Below are 27,849 nucleotides of genomic sequence, written 5' to 3' on the forward strand. Positions count from 1 at the left end.
AGATAGTATCACAGTATCGATTTTTCACAGTTTTCTGGTTTAAAAAATGGCCACATTGGCCCCTTTAATTTAAAAGATATCGATTTTGTACATTGCAAAATGCCTAAATAGATAAACAACACACGTAACCTCTCTAACACTTTTTATTTATTGGACAGGGCTATATTATAATTTTGTATTATTTGGAGTTTTTATAGTAATGTAGTAGCTTCCTTCACTACATCATGGGATTAATATAACAATGGAAATATGCAGATGTCAGAGTAAATTCTCCAAAGTGTAAACATGATTTTGTATTCTTTATGTATGAAGTGCGCAAATTCTGTAAGGCTTAATTCTCGATAAGGCAGAATGTGAAAAAAAAAAAAACGATGTCAGAGTAACCAGTACATTGTGTATGTTTGAAAGTGAACGTAATGCTGTTTGACCAGGTCTAGACGACTGCAGTTATAGTTATCGAAGCCGTCACTGGTCTTATCTCATTCGTTTTCAGGTAGTTGTTGTCCTCCTTCGCAAAAAAATTACAGCTTGGTGTACTTACAGTGTAGATTTCTCTCTCGCTATCCAGTCTTCCTACGCAGTCTCCATTACTTGATCACGAGAATGGTTACGAAAGGAAATGGGGGAGTTTTATAACATCCGTTAACCAAACTGTTCCTACAGATAAAGAAACATGCAACAATTTCCTTTTCCATAATATAATTTTCTTTCAACGTTTTTGTGTGTTGTTGTTTGTGTAAAATTGAAACAAGGGAAAATCGCAGACAATCGTACATCAGTTTTAAAGCAGTAAGTAAAAATATATATCAATGAAACTGTAGTATATACTTTAGGGTGATCCTTCACGACTTGTCGAACTTTCTCACTTAAAAAATAATTATATATAAAATAAATATAATCAAATTTATAAACAGTTCACAAACTTTTTCTCATTTCCATATTCTCACTTCGAGCTTTGTAGAATTTCGCGCAAAGCTATTCGAGGGCTATCTGCGCTAGCCGTCCCTAATTTAGCAGTGTAAGACTAGAGGAAAGGCAGCAAGTCATCACCACCCACCGCCAACTCTTGAGCTACTTTTACCAACGAATAGTGGGATTGACCGTCACTGAAAGGGCGGGCATGTTTAGTGCGACCGGGATTCAAACCCGCAGCCCACAGATTACGAGTCGAACGCCTTAACCCACCTGGCCACACTTCGAAATAGCTTATAAACAATTACTTCTGAACTTCTGTGTTCGCATACATCCTTGGGTTACACATTTGGTTAGAGTTGTTCAGTACAGTGTCTTTGTAGAAGATAGAATATTAAGATCATGTTTTATACATGTTAGGATTATGTTTTCCACACGTTTCTTGTGGAACAAAATTGTCAAAGTGTATGTAGGAAAAGATACTTTAATGATTCAAGAGATGAAACCGGTGTTATTATGAAGGTGGAATATCATTGCTTCGCTGTAAAAGTCGGAAATCAGCATAATGTGATGTGATTTGTATTTTAACTGTAGTTTATAGCTCTTGGTTTATCTTTTTGGCGATCGTGAACCCAGTTTAGTTACTGTTTTAGGCCACGGTTAACTTTATTAAAAGTTACTAGATTTTGCTTACGAATAATTCCCGTTTTATGCGTTCCATTAACGTTCGCTTTGACACATTCAATTTTAAAGCACAGAGGAAAAATATTACCTTGAAAACAGCTGATATACCTTTCAAAATTTAGACCAATTAGAAACATGAAATCGATTTTATGAGCTATAACCTCCCTCTTAAAACGTGTTTTTGTTTTGTTTTGTTTTTCTTCGGATTATGATATTAGAGCTTTTTTTATGTATGTTATACACATTAATTAACCAACCGTTACTGTGAATCGTAAGGATACTAGAAATATTGTTCCCTGGTGACTCAGTGGTAAATATTAATGCTTATAACGCTAAAAATAGCGTTTCGATACCCGCAGTCGGCAGAGCAACAAATAATCCATTGTGTAGCTTTGGGCTTAGCAACAAGCAAAAATATTATTAACAATGACAGAAGCTTAAAGACAAGATAGGCATAAAAAATAAGGCCATAACAAGTCATTTTTTGTATTCTAAATCCAAAACTTGTAGTCGGAGTTTAACTTATTTTGATAAAAAACCAATGGATTAAATTATCTTTTATCACTCGAAACTATTGTACTATGTAAAATTAATTTTAAAATTGGATTTTAATAATAGTAATAAGTATTTTAAAATTAGTATAAAACTTCTGCATTTTCGTGTTAAAATTGTGAGTGTGTATAGAATTGTTATTTTGATTCAGCCATTATTTATTCTTTCCGGAGAGCTGTGGGGCCCTTAAAGAGTATCTGTGTAAGCAGGGAGTGACCGGACAACGAGACATACCGCTTTCACACAATCCCCCATTTTGGGCATGGGTAACTACTACACATGCTTGAATGAACCATACGAGCTCGAAAGATACTAGTACTGCAGCATTCGCCGTTGGGGGGCGCATTTACGTTTATCAGACATGCTGGAAAGGAAGTTGGATTGGCGCACTGCTTATTGACATGGCGGTCAGCGATAGGTTGGGAGAATCAACGTGTAGTGTACACTTGAAGAACAGATAACAGTATGAGTGATTGTAGCAAAGTGTTTCCTAACTTGTATGGCGGACAGATATGGCCTTGTCTCACAAGAATGTCTGTTTTTAAATGTTTAGTGTTTGGTATAGCCTTTTAAGTTGTATCAACTTGGCCCGACAGGATCTGAAGTGGACTGTTTCCCCACATCGTAATTGAGCTTACAGTGATGAAAGTTCGTATGAGGCAGATGTTGCATAACTTAGCTTTACTCAAGTTGTTTCTTCTTCGAGAGGTTTCCTGCGATGTAACGAAATGTGAAAGAAGGAAATCTGATTGTATTTGTTCCTACTGAGGAGCTACTTACTAATGACTTATGGTATAAGTGGTTGTAGGACATACTACATGTTATTAATGTTCTAGCTAACTTTGGGGCTTCTGTTGTGAATATCAACGTGAATTCTACGAGGCGCCATCTAGCGACGTTTTGTTTTACGTATAGTTGTTAATACTATATTCGTGACATTCCAAGGACGGTTGTTGATATGGGTACCAAAACGTAAATACATGGAACCTGCCACTGAAAGATATTCAATTTCAATGGGGTCTCTAACGTATAATACGTTTCCGATCTTGGGGTAAGTAAACTTGTGCTTTACGTGTGTTATAACTGTTTGGTATGCGAATACATATTTTGAAAGGGTGTCATGTTAATCTTATATAGAGAAGTCAAAATGTATCTGAATATGGTGCAACGGTTTTACGTATTGCTAGGAATCACAGAAAGGACAGTAAAGTGAATAAGAGACTTTTATTACATTATTAAAGATTATGGAAATAAACCTTTTCTATAATAACAGCAGAAAAAATAAATGAGTTTGAGGTAAAGTTTTAAACTAACAAAATGGAGGAATAGAAAATAAGTTAAAGTATATTTTCTAAGCTAAAACTATTTTTTTATTTATTTTTAGCTAAAACATAGTATCTGAAAGTTTTTATAATTTTTTGTAAGATTACATCCTAAGGAATGATCTTTGAAGATGTGGAAGTCAAGTACTAAGAAGTAAGAAGATGAGATAAATATTAGCTATTATTGCGTTTGTTTCATTTTTTATCAGTACCTCAGCCACAGAAAACTATTTCTTAAACTTGCTTACTTACGTTTTGTGTGTTCCTACTCTTCTTATTTAAGAGTTTAGGCCTTCATCGTTTACAACACACATTTTCATAATCTTTATTACTTAGTATGTTAACGTATTGTATGTGATAATTTATAATAGTAACATTTGTTTACCCGAGGACCGTGCTTGAATAGTGAATCCCATCTGAGTATTGTTTAGGATTGAAATTGAGCTGGTTTAACTGAATGCACCATGAGATACTGTGCATCTCTAAGATAACAGATGGAGCTCCTAACACAGAGCCTAATAAGTATGAGCAATTTGTTGTAAATAAAAAGTCGGGGTTAATCGTATTTTTAAAACACTTTATTTTGACTAATATATTTAGATATATTGTGATTCGTATTGTCTAACAGTCATCTATGTTTAGTTAGAAACTGTAATGATAATTCTCTCTGGTTATTAATATGAAAATGAGGCAAAATGTATTTGCTATAAATATTGTACATGCACATTAACTTTTAACGATCATGTAATGTGGCAAAAAAGCGTTTAGTCAGTCATGCAAAGACAACGCATTTTTAGGATTTTCTTGTCGAGTATGTAATTAGATAGTACCAAATTCTATATTTAGCTTCATGTTGTCGTATTAGCAAAATACTTTGAAATACTGTGAACTTAAATATAATGAATGCCCATAGGCGTGGTTTATGCCTTAATCGAAGTTTTTTTTAAATGCATTTTGCTTCCTGCTGAAAGTGAGTTAATATTACTCGAATAATTGATTAGAACCAGCGTGTCGTGGCAGCCCGACTCCTAACAAAGCAGTCACTACAACGTCACGTGCAGTGCATGACCGTCTGGAAGTGGCTCTAGATAGAAGGAAGTACGTCATGCTGTAAATATTAGCTTGATACAATGTGATTCATAATTAGCACGTATAGTTGGGAATGATGGTACGTGTCATTTCAAAATTATTTTTGCTGATTAGTAGGTATCATTTACGTCGGTAAGTGAAGACAAAAACTAGATTATGAATGTGATTTACTTCGACACATTGTTTTGCAGTTATTCCATGTGTGCAAACTGTTTACCCATCAGATTAATCAGAGCAGAACGTTTACCATATGGAAAGACTAAGGAGAATAAGCTTGAAAGATGATAATTTAGTCATAATAGCTATACATATACTTCCTTGTTTATGTAATAGAAAACAAAAACTACTCCAACATTATCATGCTTGTGAGTTGTTTAGGTTTGCTTGTTGGCCACCAGGTAGAATTACAACTACAGATATACTAGAACCAAGCTTTTTCTCGAAGTCAAAGACCTTTATGTCAGACGCTGACCTAAATAACGAGAAATTATCCCTGCAAAGTTTGCGAGCTTGTATTGCTGTGCGGACTTCTGCAGCTTTCTAAATAGCTAATGTTCATTCATTCATGGTATGATTGCTTGGATAATGGTATAGATTGCAGAAACTTGGAAGCACGAACCTGTATAGCTAGTCGCCTCTAACATGTATGCTCACAGGAACAAGTAGAGTACTGTTCAAACACTAGTCAGTTACCTGAAAGAAAATATCCTCTACATGTTTATCTTCGTATTCTATAAGTATGACTTGGAAATTATCCTTTTCGTCAATCTCATTTTAATAATGTTTTAAAAATCTATCTGAATGTGCTGTGTATTTCATTAATGTTTTATACTAATAAATGTAAGGAAGGTTTATTGTGTGTGTGATATTTATGAGACTTAGATCGCTTTTTCTTGTAGAGCATAATATTACTCCAGAATTTAGCCATGATATGATTCACTTGCAAAATTTTTTCGTTGATAATATATTTGGCAGTCTTAGTACCTTATGGTCACTCTACTGCTTTTGTAATCAACTGTAATACAAGGATTGATTTTATACTCTGTGGTTAGACTACTACTATTTGTCACTTGTGTCCAACTGTAATATGAGGTAGGATTTAAATGTATTATGATTGCTTTACTATAATTTGTGTGCATGTGTGTGTGAAATGTGATATTAGGAAAGATTCAAATTCTTAGTCACTTTACAGCATGTTTTGACTTGTTATGAGAGAAGAGATTTGGTATCCTGAGGTCACCCCACCATTTATAGTCTCTTGTGTTTGCCTTGTAATATCAAGTTTAAATTTTAGACTATTCTTTGTTGACTTATTATATTAGTGTTAAAAGAACCTTGAGATTTTCACATAGAGAAAATCTAAGCACCTCGTATTACCAGCCTGTTGGACTCCACATTCACATGGGGAGTTATAAATTGTGTTTTAACTTGCTGTTGGATCTTAAGGTAAATTGGCATGTTCCGGATGAAATTACATTCTGTGGGCTACTGATTACTTTCTCTTGTTTACATGTTCTCTTTAAGTTTTCAAATATATCTCTGACATAGGAGAATGTGATTTTATGTCTCTAATTTTATTTTTTGCTTATTTTTGTATTTATAGTGTTCAGAGTATCAGCTGTTAAGGAAGGTTGTAGAATATTCATTTTTCTCTCCTTTTGAGCATTTACTCAATTACATATTTCATTCATTCTAAAAACTTGGTAGTCTATGATGTATTGTCTTTGTGTTCTTTTGTGTGATTTTAGACAAACTTAGCATAAAAAAAAAAACCCCATCAGCAACTGAAGGACAGTCAGTGAAAACAAAGGATAACCATAGGAATAGTTCACAGCAGTTTTATAAACTTTTCTGTTCTTACGTTATTCATCTTTAATCCTTGAATGGCGTTGGTGTAAACCAGAATACCTTACCTCCAGCAACATTTGATGACCAGTATTCAAGCAATAGACATTACTACACTTAAGTATGATTTGGCTAGAGAAGGTGGTGCTAGCGTTGAATTTCTGCACCTGCTTGGAGTCGTTTGCTGAGGCCTTCGTTACCCACTACAATGCTTCAGGCAGGTACAGTCTATTAGTGAGTCAGTGTTAACGCTGTTAGTTTTTCAATGTAACTTGAATTTTCTAACGAGCAAACAACTTTCACATTGTGTGACTTTTGAACTAGTCGTAGTCCTCATTCAATTGAATTGCTAATATGTTTAGGTCACGTGATTTGCTGAGTAACTTCACAACTTTTCCATTGTCATTGATCCGTTATTCATTCATTTATATTGGATGTTTTAGCTGCAGTATTTGTCAGATCATGTATTGTGTGATGTTGTTTTGGGCTTTGTTTGAAGACAGCCTCGTTTCTTTTTATTGAGCTGACCCAGGCATGTTTTTCCAGTATCCGGTCTCTTAATAGTAGTTATTTACTCTTGTTATATTATATGTCTAGACGTTTGTTCTGACCTGCTTTCACTGTTGGAACTTTAATTAGGTCAGATAATGGTTTATAAGAGGAAGTTATATACAACTGTGGGTTGCTTTATTGTTGTTCGTGACGTAGTTTATTACCACGTCACAAAGTGTTGTGTTTCATGTTTAGATTATCAAAACCATAACATCGTTATCGTTACACTAAATGTTTTATATGTTATATATGTGGTGTCTTCTGAGGATGGATAAGAGGAAAGTTTATAACTTGTTAACCCTTTCGAGGCAGTTTATCCCGCATCGTGTGATTGTAGGAATCTGATACTAACTCGTCCGGTGTATGACACGCCTGTCGTAGAGTTCTAGTTAAGGTTAAACATATTTTGTCAAATTTAGGAGATAAATTGCTTTGGATATATAGTATACTGATGGTAAAATACAATGTTTGATTAACTTAGTAACGGTATAAATGATGCTATGTGCAGTGAAAGGGTAGAAATTGTTTTGAAGTTAAGCACAAAGCTATACAATGGGCTATTTCTTCTCTGCCTACCACGGGTATCGAAATATATGTGCTTTATGTATACACTCCTACAAAGTGGGTTAATAAAACTACAATAACTGATTCTAATTTGAACCTATCTTATTTACGGAAGGTAATTTTTTTGTCAAATCATATTGCTTTAAAGATGGTTGGTTCCATAAGGATTTCTTGTGTCAAGTATGAGATAAGTGCAAGGTTTTCTTCGTATTTTTGTCTGTGTAACATGTTACATCATTCATCACACAATCGGGTGCACATGTCGTTATTCATTGTACATTTACCTTTGGGTGAATTTAAAAAAAAACTTCTTTCTTTAGGGAACAAATTACAGACCATTGATGAATTTCTCCTTACTGACTATCATGAGTTCATGATGTTTGGCCCGTTTGTTGTAAAATGCTCACTAGTAGCTAACGTAAATACGCTTTTTAGTGTATTGAAGTTTTATAATAACCTAAGTATTTATAGGTAGTATACTGTTTAAAATACTAATATTTGACTAATGATGTTTATTTTGAGTTGGTATTGTACCGTGTAGATATAAGAGAAAGTAAAAGACAAAAACGTAAACATACAAAAAAAGTTAAGTCAATCAACTCTTGTGTACATTACTAATGGGATTACGATAAAAAACAAACAAACGTCTGTAGCAGCGAAGTTACCCAGCTAATTAATCAGTACAATCTCATCATTATGGAGTTTAGTTAGTTTTTATTTCTTTCTCATATGTATTATGCATCTGGTGAAAAATTAGGATTTTCTTGTTTGTTGTATGTCATTTTTCAGGCAAAGTTCTTCTGACAGCAGGTGTTTCCCATTGGTGCGTAAGTTACTTTTAAGCTGTGATCTTTATTGTGGGTTTACTTGTGATCAGAATACGTCAATAAATCACTGAAACGTAATTATTAGTGCAAGGATATTATTTGAAAAGTTAAAAATAGAAGAAAGAAACTGATTCAGTTATATGCTTGATATATCTTAGAATGAAATACTAAAACCAGGAAGACTGTAATGATTTTGTTTCATACAAATAGTTCAGGTGATCAGCCGCGATTTAACAATGATTACGAAATTTCAATCTTGAATCAACCCTATAGTTGTGCAGGTGACCGTAGCTGAAACTTTTCTCAACCTGCATAGTGCGTGTTTATATAAGATGGCCCAACTCAACCGTATGACAATGTGGAAGTTATATATATGAATTATCCTAACAAGGAAGTAAGAGTTCGTTCAATGTCAAGCTACCGGCTCTTCGAAAGTTATTATATTATTTAACTGTATTGTGAACTTCCTTATCTGTATATCCTCTTAATACGAACATGAATACGCACACGTTGCATACAGATACATATTATGTAAATGATCATGTAAGTCAAATAGCACATACTCTTATATACATGCAGATAATCACTGACGTGATCCTTGTCGTAGCTCTAGAAGAAGGAAAATATCATGTTTCAATAGTAGTTTTGAATATAATCGACCTTGAACCATTGAGTGGTTGCTCTGATGCCCAAGCTATGTATTATATATAAACATGAAAACCAAAGGTAAAGACATTTTGAGTTAGTTTCTATAAATTAGAGGTACGTTGTGGAAAACTTTTTTTTATATTCAAGACTGACTATACATTCATTTGTGTGCACGTTTAATATAATTATCGATGTTAAATATCGATGTATGTTTTTTCTTATTCATATGAATGTTATTTCCTTTTCACATTTTGTCCAGAATAACGCTTATTTATGACAGTGATCTTTAATTTTACATATATTTTAACAAAGTTTGATTTATTTTAAAAACGATTTTGTATTTACAGAAGGGTTTTTGGTTGTAATATTTGAATTAGTGCTGGTATTAAGTTGTAACGTTTATTAATGTTTATGCTTCTGAACCTAAAGTTTGAAGTAACAGTCACCACGACTGCACCACGCGCAACGTTTTCAGCAGCAAATTGGTCGTGGGAATTTTAGTTTATGTGACATAAATATTAATAATGTAAATATAGCTCAAGCCCTCGAGCATGTAGTGACTTCGAACTGTTGTATTCAGGCGTGAATCTGCAGTAACAAAACAAATCGACCTTCGTCAACAACAGATGTTTTGTGTATTTTAAAGCGATAATTTGATAAATTAATCCCAATGTTTAACATTATAAATTGTTCTGTCCCTGTTGTACTTAATATCATGTCAAGGTTAAATCACCTAAAGTGTTTTTTAAACCAGATTTTAGTTATTTTGTTTGTCTATTGACAGAAGTTTAACGTTCAACTTTCCGTTGCAGTTTGAAAATTGTAATTTATTTAATATGATATAGTAACATTTACATATTAAATATACTATATTTGATGTTATAAATTGTGTCATGCACTAGTAAGCTCCTTGGACTTGTAGTATGAGAGTTAAAAGATTCTAAACTCACCCACACCTAGTTGTTGTGTCCTTACTTCACTCAACCCTACTCAACTGTGAGAATTGGGACTAACTAACCTGAGGTGATTGTTATACCATTACAGAGTAAATGTGAAAACATTCTCTCTTTCGAATGCCATAGGAAACTGGAATTAAGTACAGGCCCTATGTTCCTCCAAGTACCAAAAGTGCATGATCATGCTACTATAAAGAACCACGTGTTTTATAAACTATAGAAGTCGCGCCGTCTGATAACAATATTCATAAAGATTAAATAACATACATCCAGCGTTCATATCTTCTTAGCTTTTATACGAACCTTTTATATTTTTTATTAAAATGTAAATGAAGTTCAAAAAAACTTAATGAAACCGTGGCGCTTTCGACAGGTGGGCTATTCTTATTCAGGGTTGTATAAATGCGTTGTAAATTTATTGCTATTGCCGAACTACAGTATGAATAATTTTGATATTTAAACATCGGGTGTTCGTTATTCGTGTCTAGGTTTGTAGACGTCATAACATCTGTTACCGTCTAAAATAGGTCCCCTTGAAACCGCTGTAACTATAAAACCGACAATTACTATGAATCACGTGCTTGAAACACACATTTAGAAATGCTTGTGTGTGGGAAGCTATTGGTGGACTATCAGGCGTCAGACGATACGTTCTCACGGTCAACTTGTTTGTTTCACCAAGTATTGTTCTTTAATGGCCATCATTGTAGCTAACTGTCGAATATAATCTGAATGATTCCAAAGTATTCCTGTTTTATCAGATAAAAGAGTAAAAGTAATTGTGGTTCTATATTGAATACTAATAGTTTTCTTATACTTAGTTTTGTCGTGATTGTTTCCTCTTGCAAAATAATGTCAAAATAATTTCGTAATGGTGCTATTTCATCATTTTAACCGTTTTATACTCTATAGTTAATGCTACTGCAAGTTTAATTCTAATAGCTACTAACTGTTCTAGATTTAATTCTATTAGCTTTTTCCATTATCATTCGTAGCCCAGGAGTCTACCTCTGGTTTAGTACCATAATAACTGGTTGTTGTTTTTGAGTGTAATTATTATGGCTGTCTTATAAATCTGGGTGAGTAAAGCCTTAAAACTATTACTTGCTACAATAATATTCTCGATAAGTATGTCATATTTCAAATTAAACCCCAGTCAATGCCCATTACTCATATGTCAAATACATTCTTAATATTGAATTCCAAAACCAATCAGTTCAGATTTCCTAAAAGCTATCTTATTTCACATTAAAAGCAAAATCCTTTTGTAGTACTCTCGTGTCAAATATATACTACTCAAGTGCCAATACCCATCAGTTAGTTCAGATTCAATCCTGAAAACTATATCACAATATAGATTTAATCATAATAGTCATCTCTTATTTTAGATTAAAATTTAATAGCCCTTTCCGGTTTCACATTTAATTATAATAGCTTTCTCCTACTCCTAGTAGGTGTATCTAAATGGAGTTAGGTTCCTAACAGCGTTTTGCACTCACACTGATATATATTTATAGCTGATACCTGTTTCTTAAGTCCTAATATTCAACTCCTACTCCAAATTAAGTTCTAGTTACCGACTCTTGTTCGAGGTTTAATCACAGCAGACGTACTAGGTTTAACTCTTTAACATCTGCCTTCTATTCCGTATCTACTTCTCATACGCGTTTCAGGTTAAATTCAAACAACTATTTCTTAATTTTTCTTTACCCTAAGAAACTTTGGTTTGCTCTGAAATAACTTGTAAGAGGCATCATCTAGCCCAGGCTGTCTTATCTCGTACTCCAGGTTTTAATCCAGGTTGCTCTACCATATTAAGGTAGTTGTCTTTCTTTCATGTAAAAGTATAGTAATTGATCCCTGTTCCAGATTTAGTTGGTTCTTAAGTAGCTTAGTTTGGTCAGATGTTAATATTGATATGTCTGTCCGTACAAGACTAAATTCTGATAGTTATCTTTCATTCCATGTAAAATTCTAACAATTGCTTTCTATTTCAGATTATAACCTAATATATATAACATATCCTTTTTTTTAGACTTCATGGCAATAATTCTCTCTCACGTTAAGTTTAATTGTACCAAAAGTATATGTGCCTTCCATTCTAAAGTCCCAATTTATAATTTCGGTTTATTCCAAATTTCTGTTTTGTACTTCAGGTTTAATTACCTTGAGTCGTCTTCTCTAATTTAAATTGGGAAAGTAGTTAATAGTGAAGCTGCTTCATGTACCAAATAGCGCCATGTATTCCCTTGTGGGACGTACCAAGATTAACCGACTTAATTCTTCTAAATATCGAGTTAAAAAACATTAACAAGTCAGATTTAGTGTTTAAGAGAGCTTGAAAGTTTAGGAATGTGTGAATGGTTTTAAAAAGATTGTTAACTGACAGACGTTATAATTTGAAGGAAAAAAATGTCACGTTTGTGAGACTTAGAGTAAACCCAGTTCACTGACCCCGAGTTAGATTAAATGAATAACAAATTAACCACTCATGTAATATAAGTAAGTTTTGTATAATTATTTATTTGATGTCATAAAATTTCATCATGATGATTTAAAGCTGGTGGTCTTTATTTGGTAGTGTGTGTAGTTATACTTAAGTTACGGAGTTAATGAATATCGAAACTTTTATATCAAATAACTAATTTATGACTTTGTAAACGGCCTGATAAATATACACTAAGCTATAATTTTAGGTTATATTATGGTTCAGGGTGAAGCTTTATCGTAGTGTGATTGCGAAATTAACGAAATCTATGTTTATTTGATTTTTGTGGTCCAAACTGTTACCATATCCTAATAAAACTGTGGCACATTTAATTTCTGCCTAAGTTTGCATGGGCCACACTTGGCTCAATTGTCAGAACGCCAAACTGCAAATCCTAGGATTCATGGCGACACCTCGTAACCGCAAAATCGTGTTCAACGTGTAGACTATGAAGTATTGGATGCGTTTTGAGTAAAGGCAAATCCCATTTTTCTGTTAGGGTAGACGTTGAGTAATGTTCACTATAAACACCTTCCCTCTGAATAAATTGTGTTCCAAATTATAGAAGTCTTTCCGTATAGTTTAGCGCAAATATCCAAAACGAACAATTCTCAACCTATGTACCTTTACGCTGTATCTGTATATAATAGTTGTACTATATAACAACGTGACAAAAAGTTGGCTTACTTAGAAATACAACTGTACGCGGTTTTTGTATTGTGAAGTGCATTGCTGAATGGATCATCATGTTGTTACATTCATAATAAAATATGCCTTGAAAGCTTTCAGAATTATTTTAAGAAGGGCAGTACAATGTTCTTGGTTAGCAAAAATATTAAGTACCTCCCGAAGTAGCACGTGAACGGTGATAAAATTGCGTAAATATTTGGAAGATAAGAGAGGAAAATCAAAGATATCCAACGTTGAACATATCTAACCTGAAATGTCATAAGTAAGAAATATCAAACTTTATGAGTGAATGCAGTATACAGATTTTCTTTATCAGAAAAATGTCAGTCGAAACACTTGTTTCCCCTTTTAAATCTATAGTATAAAATGAATTCTTTCTGTATGATCTCCAAGTGGTACAGCGGTATGTCTGCGGACTCACACCACGAAAAACCGGGTCTCGATACCCGTGGTGGGCAGAGAACAGATAGCCCATTGTGTAGCTTTGTGCTTAATAATTCAGAACAACCTTTCTGTATGTATGACTGTGACGGAACAATTTCAAACATTTTGACTTTTTTGTCACCTTAACTTTCAGAGACTCTTGGTTATGCCACAGAAGGATTCTAACATTGATTTTGTTGTATACCATTAATTAATTCGCCATCTGTACTTGTCATTACTTGTTTCATTACCGGTATTTGTGTGGTACGCCTGTGTTTCCGTTACTGTACCTAAAAAAGAGACGACACAACTGCTTCAGATACAAGACGTTCCTCAAAGTCATCAACATCCATAGAGTCGTTACAAGAAAACAAGATTTTAAATATCGCAATACTTGTGTCAAATGCACGCAGAGTGACATGCTTAGTTTTCAGTTATTTTGGAACTCACAAATTACTTGGTAGACAAGCAGAACGACAAAATGACACAATTATGAAACTTTGTAGAATGGACGACAACTGTTTGTTGTGAAGACACAAGTGTAGAGGACAACGTTTCGAAAATCTTCCGCCTTTCGTCTTTAAGACTTGAAATACACAGGCGTATATCAAGAAAACGGAAATGTGCATAGACTGTTTGTATTATTCACACAAACATAGAGAAACTGTACATATAACATGATTTTTCTATCAACATCCACCTCCCCCCTTTTTTAGTCAATTTAATGGTTCTGAATGTTTAAATATTTTCTGATAAGATAAGTTTTAGTTTCGAGTTTTTCTCAGTTAAGTATTCGTGTACATGTTTATTATTTCAAATGGTTAAATCTTAACGTTTCGTCGATGTGAACCATATGTTACGTATCTCTTATGACGCCATACATTTTGTTTGTTTGTAGTAAGCTTGCTGTTAAAGATCACTGATGATAGAACAAACACTCGATAATTAAATACGTTTTGAATTATTTGGACATAACATTGCTCTTTCTTTGTTTATGTAAGTATTTACACTGACAGAAAGTTGAGTAAAACATTAATATATCTTTTGGTATAATTGTTCAAAACTTGGTATAAAATAGTTCTAAACACAAGAACATAACATTTTCGTTGATTTTTGTTTTCTTTGTTACTACACCAAAGGCCCTGGATGGCCAAGTGGTTAGGGGGCTTGACTCGTGATCTGATGGTCGCAGGTTCGAATTCCCGTCACACCAAGTATTCTCGCCCTTTCAGCCATTGGCCGTGGGTGGTGATAACTAGTTGCCTTCTCTCTAGTCTTACATTGCTAAACTGGGACGGCTAGTACAGATAGCATTCGTGTAGCTTTGCGCGAGTTCGAAACCAACTATTCCACTGTCACTTCATTACACCCTATCATTCCTTCCACCGTTATGTTTCACACCACAGTTGTTAGCGTATTGGAATGCCCCACCATTACGTATCACTGTGCTTACCAACCAAACCAAACGTACTGAATGTGCTGTTTCATTTCCTTACATTCTCTCCATCCTTTTACTTCATATTTCATACTACAGGGTGTAGTGGTAGCGTGCGGAATGCGAATTTGATGGTTCATAACTGACCTGTTTCCACTGGATATCACTCCTCCTTTTAGGACAGTGGGTGCGTATAGAAGTGATGATCAAATCACTGTTTGATCAGAATAGTCCAAAACTTTGTTTTTGTACCATTAACTGTCCGCTTTCTCTTTTATTTGTTAGTTCAAAATTAGTAACGGCTAACGAAGATAGTTTTTGTAACTTTTGGAACTCTGAAACATAAATCCCTCCAATGGCACAGCTGTATGTCTGCGGAATTACAACGCTAAAAATAGAGTTTTGATACCTGTGTTGAGCAGAGCACAGGTATCCCATTGTGTAGCTAACTACAAAAAAAAAAAAAACTGAAACATAGACACCACAAAATGATATCGAATGTTCCATTTCATATCATTACACCCATTCCCTACATACGAAAGAATGTTTCAAGACCACATGCTATACAAATAAATCGAACAACGTTGGAATAAAGTTGTAAATGGTATGTGCCTATTAAATACGTTCACTGAGTATGTGTGAAATAAATAATCGTATTTCAAGAGGACCACACTAGAATTTGTGCAAAACAGTAATAATAAATTACGTCATGTCTCATTTTTCACTTTGTTATCATTATTTTCTGATTTCGCTCAGCAAAATCAAATTTTAATTGACTGTCACTAGCTGGCGAAGTTAGTCTTTTATTGTGAAAAAGTATGAGACACACAAATACCACGTGCTGTTTGACATTACAACCAATTACATTCGTAAGCTTGACCCGTATATTTCGATAAACTGAGGTACAAAAATAAACTTTCGTTATTGTCTGTGTTTAATAAAATGTTAAGTATGCAGTGCCAAAGTATTCTATTACACTAATGTAAAAATTACCAAAAACGTACCTGTGTTTGTAATGAAAACCATCAAATCTTTGGTTTCAGGAACTTTTTTCTGTGAAAACAAGTACAAAATAATTTTCTGATAAAAGAAAAGGAAGAGGGAGGGGGGGGACGTAGAGTAGTTAAAATTACACTTCCATGTTTATGTCGCGAATAAAGCTTACCAGTAAATCAAACATATTTTTTATATTTAAATGTTTCTCTGTACGAAGTCATTGACCACTTTGTTGCACGTGCAATATCAGCTGTGCATTTTCATTTTTGTAATGTTTTTCTTTTTTTTTTTAAAGAAATTCATATACATTGTATGATAATGTAACTATGTCAGAAGTATCGATTCTGAAGAAACATGTCATCTTTGGTTAAAAAGAAAATATATAAACATCGAAAATTGCTCAATTTTTTTTTGATCACTCGTGAAGAATTTTGTCATCTTCAAACTTGATTACTTCTTTCGGTTATGCTTATAGTGGGTAAACTATGGATGTTTTGGTGGGGAAAGACTATAAAGTAAAAATTATACTTTAACTTACAGCTAAAAATCTAGTAAGATCATCAAATTTATGATATATTATTGCTGTCATGATACGTGCAGAAAAAAAATTAAATGTTATTGCGCGCCTTGAAATTTCTTATATAAACAAAACGCAATAACACTGAAAGAAAATTGTGCTGTGAAAACAATTTCACTCTGGATCTGATTCTTATTGGAAAGGAAAAGTCGTGCATCACGTCCAGTATACGTTAGATACGTTAAAACCATAGTTGAACATTACTGGTGCTTAGACATTCTTGTTTCGGATGATAATATTATGTAATACGTCATGGTAACGGGTTGCCACACACGCAGATACATCTATATACATATAATAGCACTGTCTATTGTGTCCATATAAACTACTTCGCAGGGTGTTGATAGATCTTCACCAAAATTGGTACGGAGCTTCGTTATGTCCGTACGGAGGTACATACGGATTTTGAGTTTTCCAGTTTTATGGCCGTTTCTTGCCACTACTGTGTCCGCTGTAGATAAATCTTCACAAAATTTGGTCTGGAATTTGTTGGGTCCATGGAAATTTATGTACAAAAATTTTCAGTTTTTAGGTTTTTATGGGTGATTTTGCTTTTTTTTTTATCACTACTTCGTTACTTGTTGATGGATCGTCACCAAATTTGGCATTAGTGGTTTATATGGAAATAAATGCAAGCTTGCACTTTCACGTTTTGTATTTTGCAATTTGTATGGGCGTTTTTGCATGTTTGAAATTACGTATAAGAGAGACCATTTTTCATCTCCTTCGTGACTTTACATAACTTCTGTCCAGTGGATGGGTATTACAGCTACTATCTATCTATATATTTTTTTCACAGTGCCGTTTGAATTATTATACAATTATTTATTTCGGTTACAGACCTTTCAAACTCATGCTGCATGGAAGTGCGATAACTAGCGTTGGCTTATCTAGTGATTTTCTGTAGTCAATGTAGTTATTATAACACGTCGAATCAAATCAAATTTGTTTCAAGGCCCTGCATGGCTAGGTGGCTAAAGCGCTCGACTCATAATCTGATGGATACGGGTTCGAATACCCGTCGTACCAAACATGTTCGCCCTTTCGGCCGTGGGAGCGTTATCATGTGACGGTCAATCCCACTATTCGTTGGTAAAAGAGATGCCGGTGGATGTTGATGACTAGCTGTCTTCCCTCTAGTCTTGCACTGCTAAATTAGGAACGGCTAGCGCAGATAGTTCTCGTGTAGCTATGCGCGAAATTAAAAAAAAAAAAAAACTTGTTTAAATACCAAAAGTAACTCATCACTATCTTACGATAATATCTGAGGTCTAATAGGAAATGTGCATGCTTAAAGTATTTGTTGTATGACAATTAAGCACTAAAGTTGGATACAGGACCAGATCCTGTGTGTAATAGTCTAATATGTATAAATATATATAATATAGAAGGTTCATCTACTCGGTACGGTTTCTATAAGTTTTATGATAAAATGTACGGTTGAGAACTATTTGTAGGAAACTATTTAGTACAATATTAAATTTAAATACATAGACAATCATTTTACCTAATGTTGAGGGTACAGACCATCGTTTTGTATAAAATGTATATAACTAGTATTTTGTACAAGGCTAAATTTACACACACACACACACACATATATATGCATTTTGCATGTGGTTAAGTGTAACGTTGATACAATGACCATTCTTTACGAAGTTTACATATAGGCCAGCTGCAATCAATGCATTTGTAATGATTGATTTAGGACTAATCATTTTACTGCACTTAAAACAATCCCATAAAATATTACTAAACTTTCCAAGAAAATGCTGGTGAAATTATGGTTTTTAGTCTTAAATTTTCACTTATTTTTTTAACTTTTATTCTATTTCAAATAAAAGGTATTCCAGATTCTATTATTATACTTTTGTCCGACATGTAAAATTATCGTTTATCACTAGGAAAGGTGCAAAAAACGTGGGATTAGCTTTAAAGTCAGTTTATTTATGTAGATGTATCGACCTGTTTTTAGAAATACTAGTTGTTTGTTTTTTGTTTTTTTTTACTCAATTGTCATATAATTTCACATCCGTTGAATGAATCACTCTTACCGAAAAGTCATTGTGAATGTCAACCACATTTCCTTTAAAAACAGACACCAGCGGTGCACTCAAGTGTTCTCGATGCCAACTTGCAGATTCGAAACGTCACCCAAACTGGAAGAAGGTAGCGCATGCTCAACGGGTGCACACAGGGATGTATATTAAATAGCCAATTAGTTGGCATTCTTATATATACGATATTGGAGACTTTTGTCTTTAACAGGTTGATTATTTAATAGAAAGCAACCAAAAATGGCTCTAAATATCGCATTGTAACTTTTTTTTTTTCCATCGGTTGTTATTCAGCATATTAATATCGCTTGTTGTTGTGAACCTATGATTGTATAATTGCAATTGCTGAACAGTTCATGAACAATATGTATCCAGAATTCAATTTCGAAGCGAGGTGAGGCTTTTACTAAGTATATACATTTATTAAACATGTGTTAAAGAAATGTTAGTTTGGATGTTTTTGATAACTCTTTATGTTCTGTTTCTCATGGTATCATATTGTTGATATCTGTGTCACAATAACGCCAGGAAGATTGTTCTTGTAAATTTCGTCACGTTTAGCGGCCAAACCTTCATCTGTTAACAACGACTAGCTCAAGAGTAAACTCAGCGTTATGGCAAATATATTTCGATAGTTTTTTTAAATATATTTTTGCAACTAACAACGTGTATAATTTAATATATATTTATACATGAAACACCCCAAAGCCAGCTTTTAAGTTTGAGATTAATTTGTATTTCAGGAGTTTCAAAGGTCAATAATGATTATTTAGGTAATGTATCAATACTCGGCACAATAACTGAGAAATAGTATCTGTATGGTTATTATTCCCAGCGAGACTCATCGTGACTTCTGTCATGTTAAGTCAAAATCTCTTGTAGTCACAAATAAACAATAATCGTAAACGATAATTAACTGATCGTTTTACTACGTACACAAATTTATCTCGTTTCGCTTATGCTTATATATAATTTTTAATTCCTTAAGCCTAATACAAGCTTTTAAACACTTTTATGACGTGTATAAGTGAAGTTGTGTGTGTCTGTGTGAAGTATTGTTTTAAACAACGTGTCTGTTGTTAAAATATTAGTTATTTTCAGTGTTGTCGTACGGGACAAATGAATGAGAGAAGGCAGCAAGGGTGTCTCAGTTTGTGTCTTGTGTCAGTTTTCATGTAAGGATTATTGTTTGATCTCAAGAGGGAAGTGTGTGTATTTCTGGTCAGGAAAACTTTGACCTGTACCATTCAGCCTCTGACAGATTAGGTTTCTAAATTTCATGTTGTGGTTTAGTTTACTACAGGAAACTTTAGGTTTGTTGGCGGACTTTTGAAGAATTAATATGTTCTTTGTGAGATTGTCCTGCACCGAACCAGAGAAATTCCCCCTTTTTTATGAATATTGTTTGCTTAAAGCAAGCATTGTTATATTTGAATGTGCCTTATGTGTTGTTATTAGGTAACTGAATTCAATGAAAAAGAAAAGCTATATTAATTACGAAAAAAAAAAAAGACTGGTGTTTTCATAACTTAGCCGTATTCAGTGTAATACGATATGTTATCCAATTTAATAGCATTCCGTGGGAACAACTTTTGTGGCAAAATAAAGTCCAGAATTTATATTTACAAAAGCCAAGCTCAGCACTCGTATTTGTATACATAAGTGTCAAATAATGAGATTGTTATGGACTTTGGAAAAATATTTTTGAAATAATTCTAAAAATATTAATATGTCTTGATGATGTTTTAAGAAATCGTTGAAATTGAGGTGATTTAATGGAGTGTATGCTTATATCTTGATTTCCCTATACGTAAAGTACATGGTGCTATCGTTTAAGTCAACGGAATTCGAAAGTTAATTAATAAAGTGGGTTTTCCCACCATTGATCTATATTACTCGAACGCTAAGTAGAATGTATCAACACGCGAAGCTTAACAGTTGCGTGCTTTGGTGCTTTAAACAATTCATTAAATTGTCTGTGTTTGAAACGCCAATTAGAACTTTGTTTCATTTTGTTTACCTTGCAATCAGGTATCTCGCCTGGGCCTAGTTATCCATATGAAATGCTTTTTGTTATGTATGATGAATGCGTTTTTTGTACTTCTCACTGATATAGATAATAGCTATAGACATATTGTGTAACTGGATAAGTGGTCGAGTACATCATTATCAAACAAAAACTTGCCGTTTTATTAAACTTTCTGTGACTTATAAAAACAGACGTTTCAATGTACCGTATTTTCCGCCTAATAAGCCGAATTTCTGGCCCTAAATTTTGGACCTGATTTTTGGGGGTCGGCTTATTGGCCGATCACTCCTTTCGGAAATTTCTTCTTCTTAGGAAATGATTTTCTTTTGAAAATTACCATAGGCGGTAATTTTGTCCCATCAGCAAAGCAAGTTAAGACTACAGTGAAACGTTGTTTGTGGAATTTCATTGGTTACCTAATTACAGTGAGTGGAGCCAATAACGAATGACATATTGATTCCATCTCTGTCTCAATACGACACGTTTTGCTTTACTACAGAACGCCAATGATCACACACAACATGCATGCTGACGCTGAAACGAGACTAAGAAATCATTTTGAAGAAACTTGTCACTTCTTAAAAATGGCTTCGGCTTATTGGGCGGTAATAAGCAAAAACCCTCATTTTCAGAGCTGAAAATTGGCCTCGGCTTATTCGGCGATTCGGCTTATTAACCGGAAAATACGGTATGTATGATTACGTGGTGGTCCTAACGTTAGTCACTCCACACTTAATACTTAACAAGTGATTGCAACACTAAAACTCATTGGCTCTCTGCTAGTCGCTATCTTTAAATTATATTAACATATGCTTATGTGTATTAAACTGAAATATTATACTACTGTTAGGTATAATTATTGGTGTACCATTCTTTAATATGAAAATTTGTGTCATTGAAAACATCCGTACAGGCTATAACTTTTACAAGCGCCCAGTCTATGAATGAAGTAATAAGACATTTTTTATGGCATTTGCATAGGTCAGTGTCATAGGTAAAAGCGAATCACATCTGAAGGAAACTGAAGTGCAATATATAGCATGGAAAAATTATACTTAGATTAACAAACGACTCTAAAAAAAAGTCTTAAACACTAGCCAGAGATGATCACAAATTTGAATTCTTTTAAAATAATATTTGTCAGACAGATGTTAGAAATTAGAATAGTGTTTAATCATGTTTGTGTGGACTTTCTTCTTTTTCCATTATTCGATCACGATAATTAAGAAAAATGAGTATTGTAGTTACATGGGTGATTACAGTTGTTGGTATTTACAACCTGAACTGAACCTAATACATGGCCAGAAACTCCAAGATTGAACCACAACCATCCCTAATCTAAAACTACAGAACAAAATGAAAGTAATCAATCATCAACACCATCGCTTATGCGATTATTCTTAATTGAAAAGCAAGGCTGACTATCTAAGTTGAATGTGCAGATCCAGTTCGGTAGCATATCGCAACTCGAATCTTGGATCTTCTGATTTACAGACCTAATACGTGAATTTATAGGCGAATAGAAGTCTAGTGACCGTCACACACAGATAGCCATTCATCAGACCAGCGCTGCTTTGTTTGTACTTAACGGGCGACTTAAACTCATCTTCTTAACATTTTTTATCTTCCCACTTTAGTTGTATTTGTTATCCAAAATTTTGTTTGTTTTATTTTAAATTGCTGTTGAGTTGAAGGTTACTCCTTTTGCACAATATTTAGTGTTGTCTTTGTTGCGGCCGTTATCTCTATTCCAAAGGGCCACATGGGCGTACTTTCATTTAAAACAAAAAACTAAAAAAAACTGAACACAGTGACATGTGACTTTTAGCACCTTTCGTGAATCAAATACGAAAGTCTATATCTTTTGTTAAATTTTGCGATTTTCTCTTTTTCCAGGAAAATCTAAAATTCTGACCGTGGAAAGAGTAATGTATTGATTTACTTTCAGATGATACCTAAAGTTTATAATTGCGCTATATTCATCCAGTTCAAACATGCAGAACTCATAACACCAGTACTCAAACTTCTGTGAAATGCTTTTTTGGCCATGATCTCTTTGGTATTATAGTATGTTTTTGCTACATGAATTATTACCTAATATTTTTGCGAGAAAAAATAAAAGAGGAAAGACGAAATTCTTTCTTGCACACCGCAGTTATTTTGTTGTGTGTGTGTGTGTGTGTGCAAGTCAGGTGTGTTGTCTTTCTTGTTATTTTACCAAAGGGAAACAGGGCATGACTTTTCTTACCGGAAATGTTTCGGTCTTCATTCTATCTTTATAGCAGAAGTGCGCAGGTTTCTACACCTGTGTAAGTTAGCTTTTAAAATTTTAGCATCTGTCAATTCCAGTTGTTGTTGTAAGTGCGAAACTATTTAACTATAGAAAATTTAAAGTCCTGTTAAGTTAAGAATTTTTCCGAAAAATGAATTAATTGATGTTGGATTTTGTTAACCTTCTCATGAGTTTAGTGTTGTGGACAGTGTTTTACCTATCAGAAATGTGCCAGGCTGCAGTATAGGAAGTCCAAAATTCCAGCTTCGACTTATAGTAGTTGCATATAATCCCCCCTCTCTAATGACACAACGATATGTCTGCGCACTTAAATACTGGAAACTGAGTTTCGTTACCTGTGGTGGGCAGAGTATAGATAGCCCATAACAAAGCATGGAGGGTGCTGCGATCTGACTGCCTTTCGTTTGACTTATGGCTGTAAAGTAGAAAGAGTGGCTTTTTCTTAACCTAAGGGTCTTTGACCTGGCTGCGCAAGAAAGTACAAGTTTAGGTCCAAAAGTCAGGAACTCGCTACGATTGTTTGTGTGCATGTAATCTGAGAAAAAGGCCGTTTTCAGGAATCTGAACCATTTTATTTTCTTTAATGTATACCAATTATGCAACTCCTTTATCAGTTGTGGTGACTTTCGAGAGTTTCTCTGGAGGTTAGGAGTAATTGACACTCGACAGTGTAGCACTTATTATCCCTGTTTTCTCCTGATGTTATTCCAGGTTGATTATCCGGATGTCCAGCTGATGCGGCCTGGTCAGCGACAGTCCTGTACTACCATGAACCTGGAAAAACTACTCGCTCTCGAACAGGACGAGGTATCTGTGGAACCTCGTTCTCGTCGATTACACATGGACGGCACTGACGTAGTAGATCACCAGTCTCACCATCACTTACAGGTATTACTTCACATAACCCTGAATTATGATGCTCTCTGTCTCATCTTTAATTTACCATCAGTTGCAAATATGGCTGCAGAAAAATGGAAGGAACTTTTTATATCATCCCTCTCTTCCAGATGAACGAATTTATAAAGTTTTTAATTTCTGTAGTCATTCATGTAATTTTCTGGAGAGAGAAGAAAAGAAATAACTCGTATGTAAGATATTAAATGATGTAATATTTTGTGTGAGTTTTCTTAAATCACTCCTAAATACACACATACGAATAAACTAAAGTCTGATACATTATAACTAAATTGATTATTTCGTGAAGAACCTCTGTTACCTTGTTGTGTTTGTAAGTTAGATTTACAACTGTGAGAGCAAACAAGGGCTGTGTTTATATATGCGTACTCGTGTGCTAGTCAGAATGTATAAACACACGATTTATTTTATGTTCATTGTTAGATATTGACACATGATAGATTGATAAGTGTTCACATAATCTTTTTTTCACAAACAATAAAAGTTTAATGTTCCGTCGTTTGTGTAAAAACAGAAATATTTGTTTAGTTTTCTCATTTCAACAGAAACATCACTTCACTTTGTTATTGATTCTTTTGAAAATAACCCACAAGTTGTCACAGATGATGATTCTTTCAAATATATCTGTTACTTGTGTTTTACAGTTCATCCCAGACTTATCTTATGCTAGCTATCAAAAATATCTGGCTGAAAACAGCCAGAGAGTATAAAATTCACATGAAAGTACAGTACATTAACAGACGGAAAATAAAAAAGCCCTATTAATAAATACAACGTAACTCTATTCTTAACAAATATAAAGATGTTAATGTATATGCATTTTAATATGCATTCCCTTCTCTCTCATGCATAAAACGAGTTTCTTGACTTCAACTTAGGCCTGAAAGTTTTATTAAATTTGAATTTGGCAGTTCATTGATAAATTTCAGTATTGTTTACAATTGGTTCAGTAGTTTGTTTGTAGATATTACTAGTAAATTGTTATAAATTCTCGCGCTTTTTAAATCAAATTCTGTTAGCTTCAGTTTATGTATGCCACTTTATAATGCTAGGTAAACCTAGTGAAACGTTGTAAATAAAATAAACAAGCTTTTTAATATGTACCACTGATTAAAAACAACAACATTTTGCTATATCTGATTCAATTTGTTACAGTTCTTCGGCCAGATGGTTAAGGCACTTGTCTCGTAATCTGAGGGTCGCGAGTTCGAATCCCCGTCACACCAAACATACTTGCCCTTTCAGCCGTTGGGGCGTTATAATGTGACGATCAATCCCACTGTTTGTTGGTAAAAGAATAGTCCAAGAGTTGGCGGTGGGTGGTGATGACTAGCTTCTTTCCCTCTAGTCTCACACTGCTAAATTAGGGACCGCTAGCGCCTGTAGTCCTCGTGTAGCTTTGCGCGAAATTCAAAACAAACATGCAGTTATTATGTTTATTAGGAGTCTAACTGGTAAAAACTACGGAACAACACCAGAAAACATCATTAAAATATACAAGACACACATTAGACCTGCAAGAGACTATGCAGCTCCTACATGGATCAATGTAAGTGTAAAACAAATACAAACCAACTCCAAACATTACAGAATACACTAATTACATCAGCATACAGAGTACCTAAAACCACTTCATCAAAATTCATGCATAATTACTCAAACACACAAACAATACCAGATAGACTTCGACATAGTACAATAAAATATTTTGATAAAAATTGGCGAAAAAAATGAGTTATTATGCGAACTAGACAGATATTGCATATATGATGAAAAGAAACCTGAACACCTCTCCCCGTTAAATTTATACATTAGATCATTAAGATAACATCATTTAAAATAATAATAATGATAGTAATAATAGAATAGAGCTAAAATAAAACAGGCCATTTATGTTCTAGACTTATTTAAAAAATAAAAAAAAAATCAAAGAACAATATAAATGGACATTGTCCTGAAAAGGACCTGACTAAATTTATGATATCACTCCAGCCATTCAGTATTTACTCGAAATATATTAATCTGGCCACTCCAACAAAGTCATGGAAGGAGGAAGAGGTCTAGTGTACCTGACCCTCCTGGGTATACAAATAAATATACCCAAATACCAGAGAGAGAGAGAGAGAGAGAGAGATTATGTTTATTATAGGAGAAATATTTCTCGTTCAGCTTTCTCTGTTACTAGAGAAGTTTCTTATTTTGTTCCCTACAAGGGGAAACTTTTTTTTTCATTTTCGAACTTTTATTGTAACAGGATGGATCTTTTCTTTTTCTTATTATTTAGTAATTTGATTTCTGTGAAAATGCCATTTTTCAGAGGACTGTTACTTCGAACACTAATACATATAAATAAAAGATTACCCCAAATTTTCAACGAGCTTTATGGTTAAATCTAGCCCCATAAAAAAAAAAAAAACAAATTTCATGTGTGAAGAATACATCCAGTGTATAGTAAACGGATTTTAATTCAGACGTCTTTTATGGAAAAACTTTTGTGATGATTATAAATATGTAATGTGCCTATATTTTCAGAAAAATACGTACGCCCTGAGTAATATATCATCATTAGGAAAATTTCCATACTGTGAATAGGGATTTGGTGACTACATTTTCCAAGTTTACACGAATAGGCAGGATTTCCAGTAAATCGCGTGAGTCTCCTGGGGTGCACATTTATTAAGATGCTGTCGTCATTCGACAATTGACTATTTTACATGTTTTTGTAATGTGTAAATTCAGAACCTGAGAAAGCTTTGAACAATTAGAAAATATATTGTATAAAATGTCCCTAATGTTAAAGTGGAATAGCTGAAATTCTTTAAAATTTTAAGACACTAGTTATGTTAATTTTAAATATATATACATTAAAACTTAATAGAAAGATCTCGGCGAAACTGTACGTGTTGATCTAAAAAAGTTTTAAAAGTGCGATCTTTGTTGCCAGTAGCTGTATACAAAATTGCCTCAAGACAGTATTTAGACTAGAAGCCCGAGAGAAGTTGGATGTTTCCCAGAAATCTGGTCACAAACGAGCGTGCTAAGTTTACTATATTTCACTGTTTGTCATACACCCTGTGGGTCTGTACTGTGTCCCCTGTCACGTGGAAACTTGGCAGCACGCGCATTTTTTCCCTGTGTTACTTATGCACGAATGTCATAGACTTTGGTAACCCTGATTTTGCTCACATGTATGTATATGTTAGTCACATGAAATAAGGAATTGTCACACTTCTATTAACATAAATAAAGATTAAAACTACAAGATTTAAAAGAAACAATAATATTGAATTAATAGTTTTGTTTCGGACTTACATACTGATCAAGTATATTTTATTACAAGTTACGATTTTACAGTAATATTTATTTAGAACAGGAAGGATATTTTGAACACTTATGTATTTGAGAACGATCACACCCATGATTGAAACATTATATTTATTCTAAATACAAATATTACTTACTATAAAATCTGCAACTTGTAATAAAATAGCACTGGGTAATCTAGAACAGCATGCCAAAAATAACGTGCATGATACTGTTCAAACAATACTTCTATGACAGTTGAAATAAAAAAATAATAATAGCATAAACAGGAATAAAAGTTGATTTTTTGATAAATTAAAAGAGAGAAAAACAAACTCATTATAGTTGAATAATACCACATTTTAGTGAGACTTTTGCATTTCCCATATTATAAAATATTTAGAAATAGAAGTGGTTTAGTACTGCTCTAAATTAGTTGTCTAAGGGTGAGTTCTAATTTCTGGTGATGTACTTGGTTCATAATTGCCGTGGTTGTGTGTCAATTCACCTCAAATGGTTTTGAACCATTGCACTGCAGAAGTAAATGTATCCTAAGAAGAGAATTCTTAATCACATGTTCCTTCCAAAAAGCACAGTTACCTTTTTGCTAAAAATATATATTTTCTATTATTCACTAAATATTTCTACATTCATTATGAATACAAAATTATAGATTAGGATAGAACATTATA

General features: G+C 33.7%; 1 protein-coding gene across 27 annotated transcripts in view; it reads left to right on the forward strand.

Annotated features, from left to right (window-relative positions):
* The window catches only part of LOC143229404 (rap guanine nucleotide exchange factor 2-like), a 171,031-nt gene that overhangs the window by 118,599 nt on the left and 24,583 nt on the right, over window positions 1-27,849 (forward strand). For 15 of the 27 annotated variants that reach the window (XM_076461689.1, XM_076461688.1, XM_076461696.1 and 12 more), the window contains one exon: window positions 23,651-23,827. In XM_076461689.1, the coding sequence (XP_076317804.1) occupies window positions 23,651-23,827 (177 nt within the window). Of the gene's footprint in view, window positions 1-2,490; window positions 3,200-4,616; window positions 4,639-18,706; window positions 19,012-21,146; window positions 21,335-23,650; window positions 23,828-27,849 lie in introns of those variants that run through there. The other 12 variants (XM_076461705.1, XM_076461709.1, XM_076461714.1 and 9 more) reach the window with 9 other exon arrangements.

This window comes from Tachypleus tridentatus, chromosome 10, assembly GCF_004210375.1.
Source record: "Tachypleus tridentatus isolate NWPU-2018 chromosome 10, ASM421037v1, whole genome shotgun sequence".
Lineage (NCBI taxonomy): Eukaryota > Metazoa > Arthropoda > Merostomata > Xiphosura > Limulidae > Tachypleus > Tachypleus tridentatus.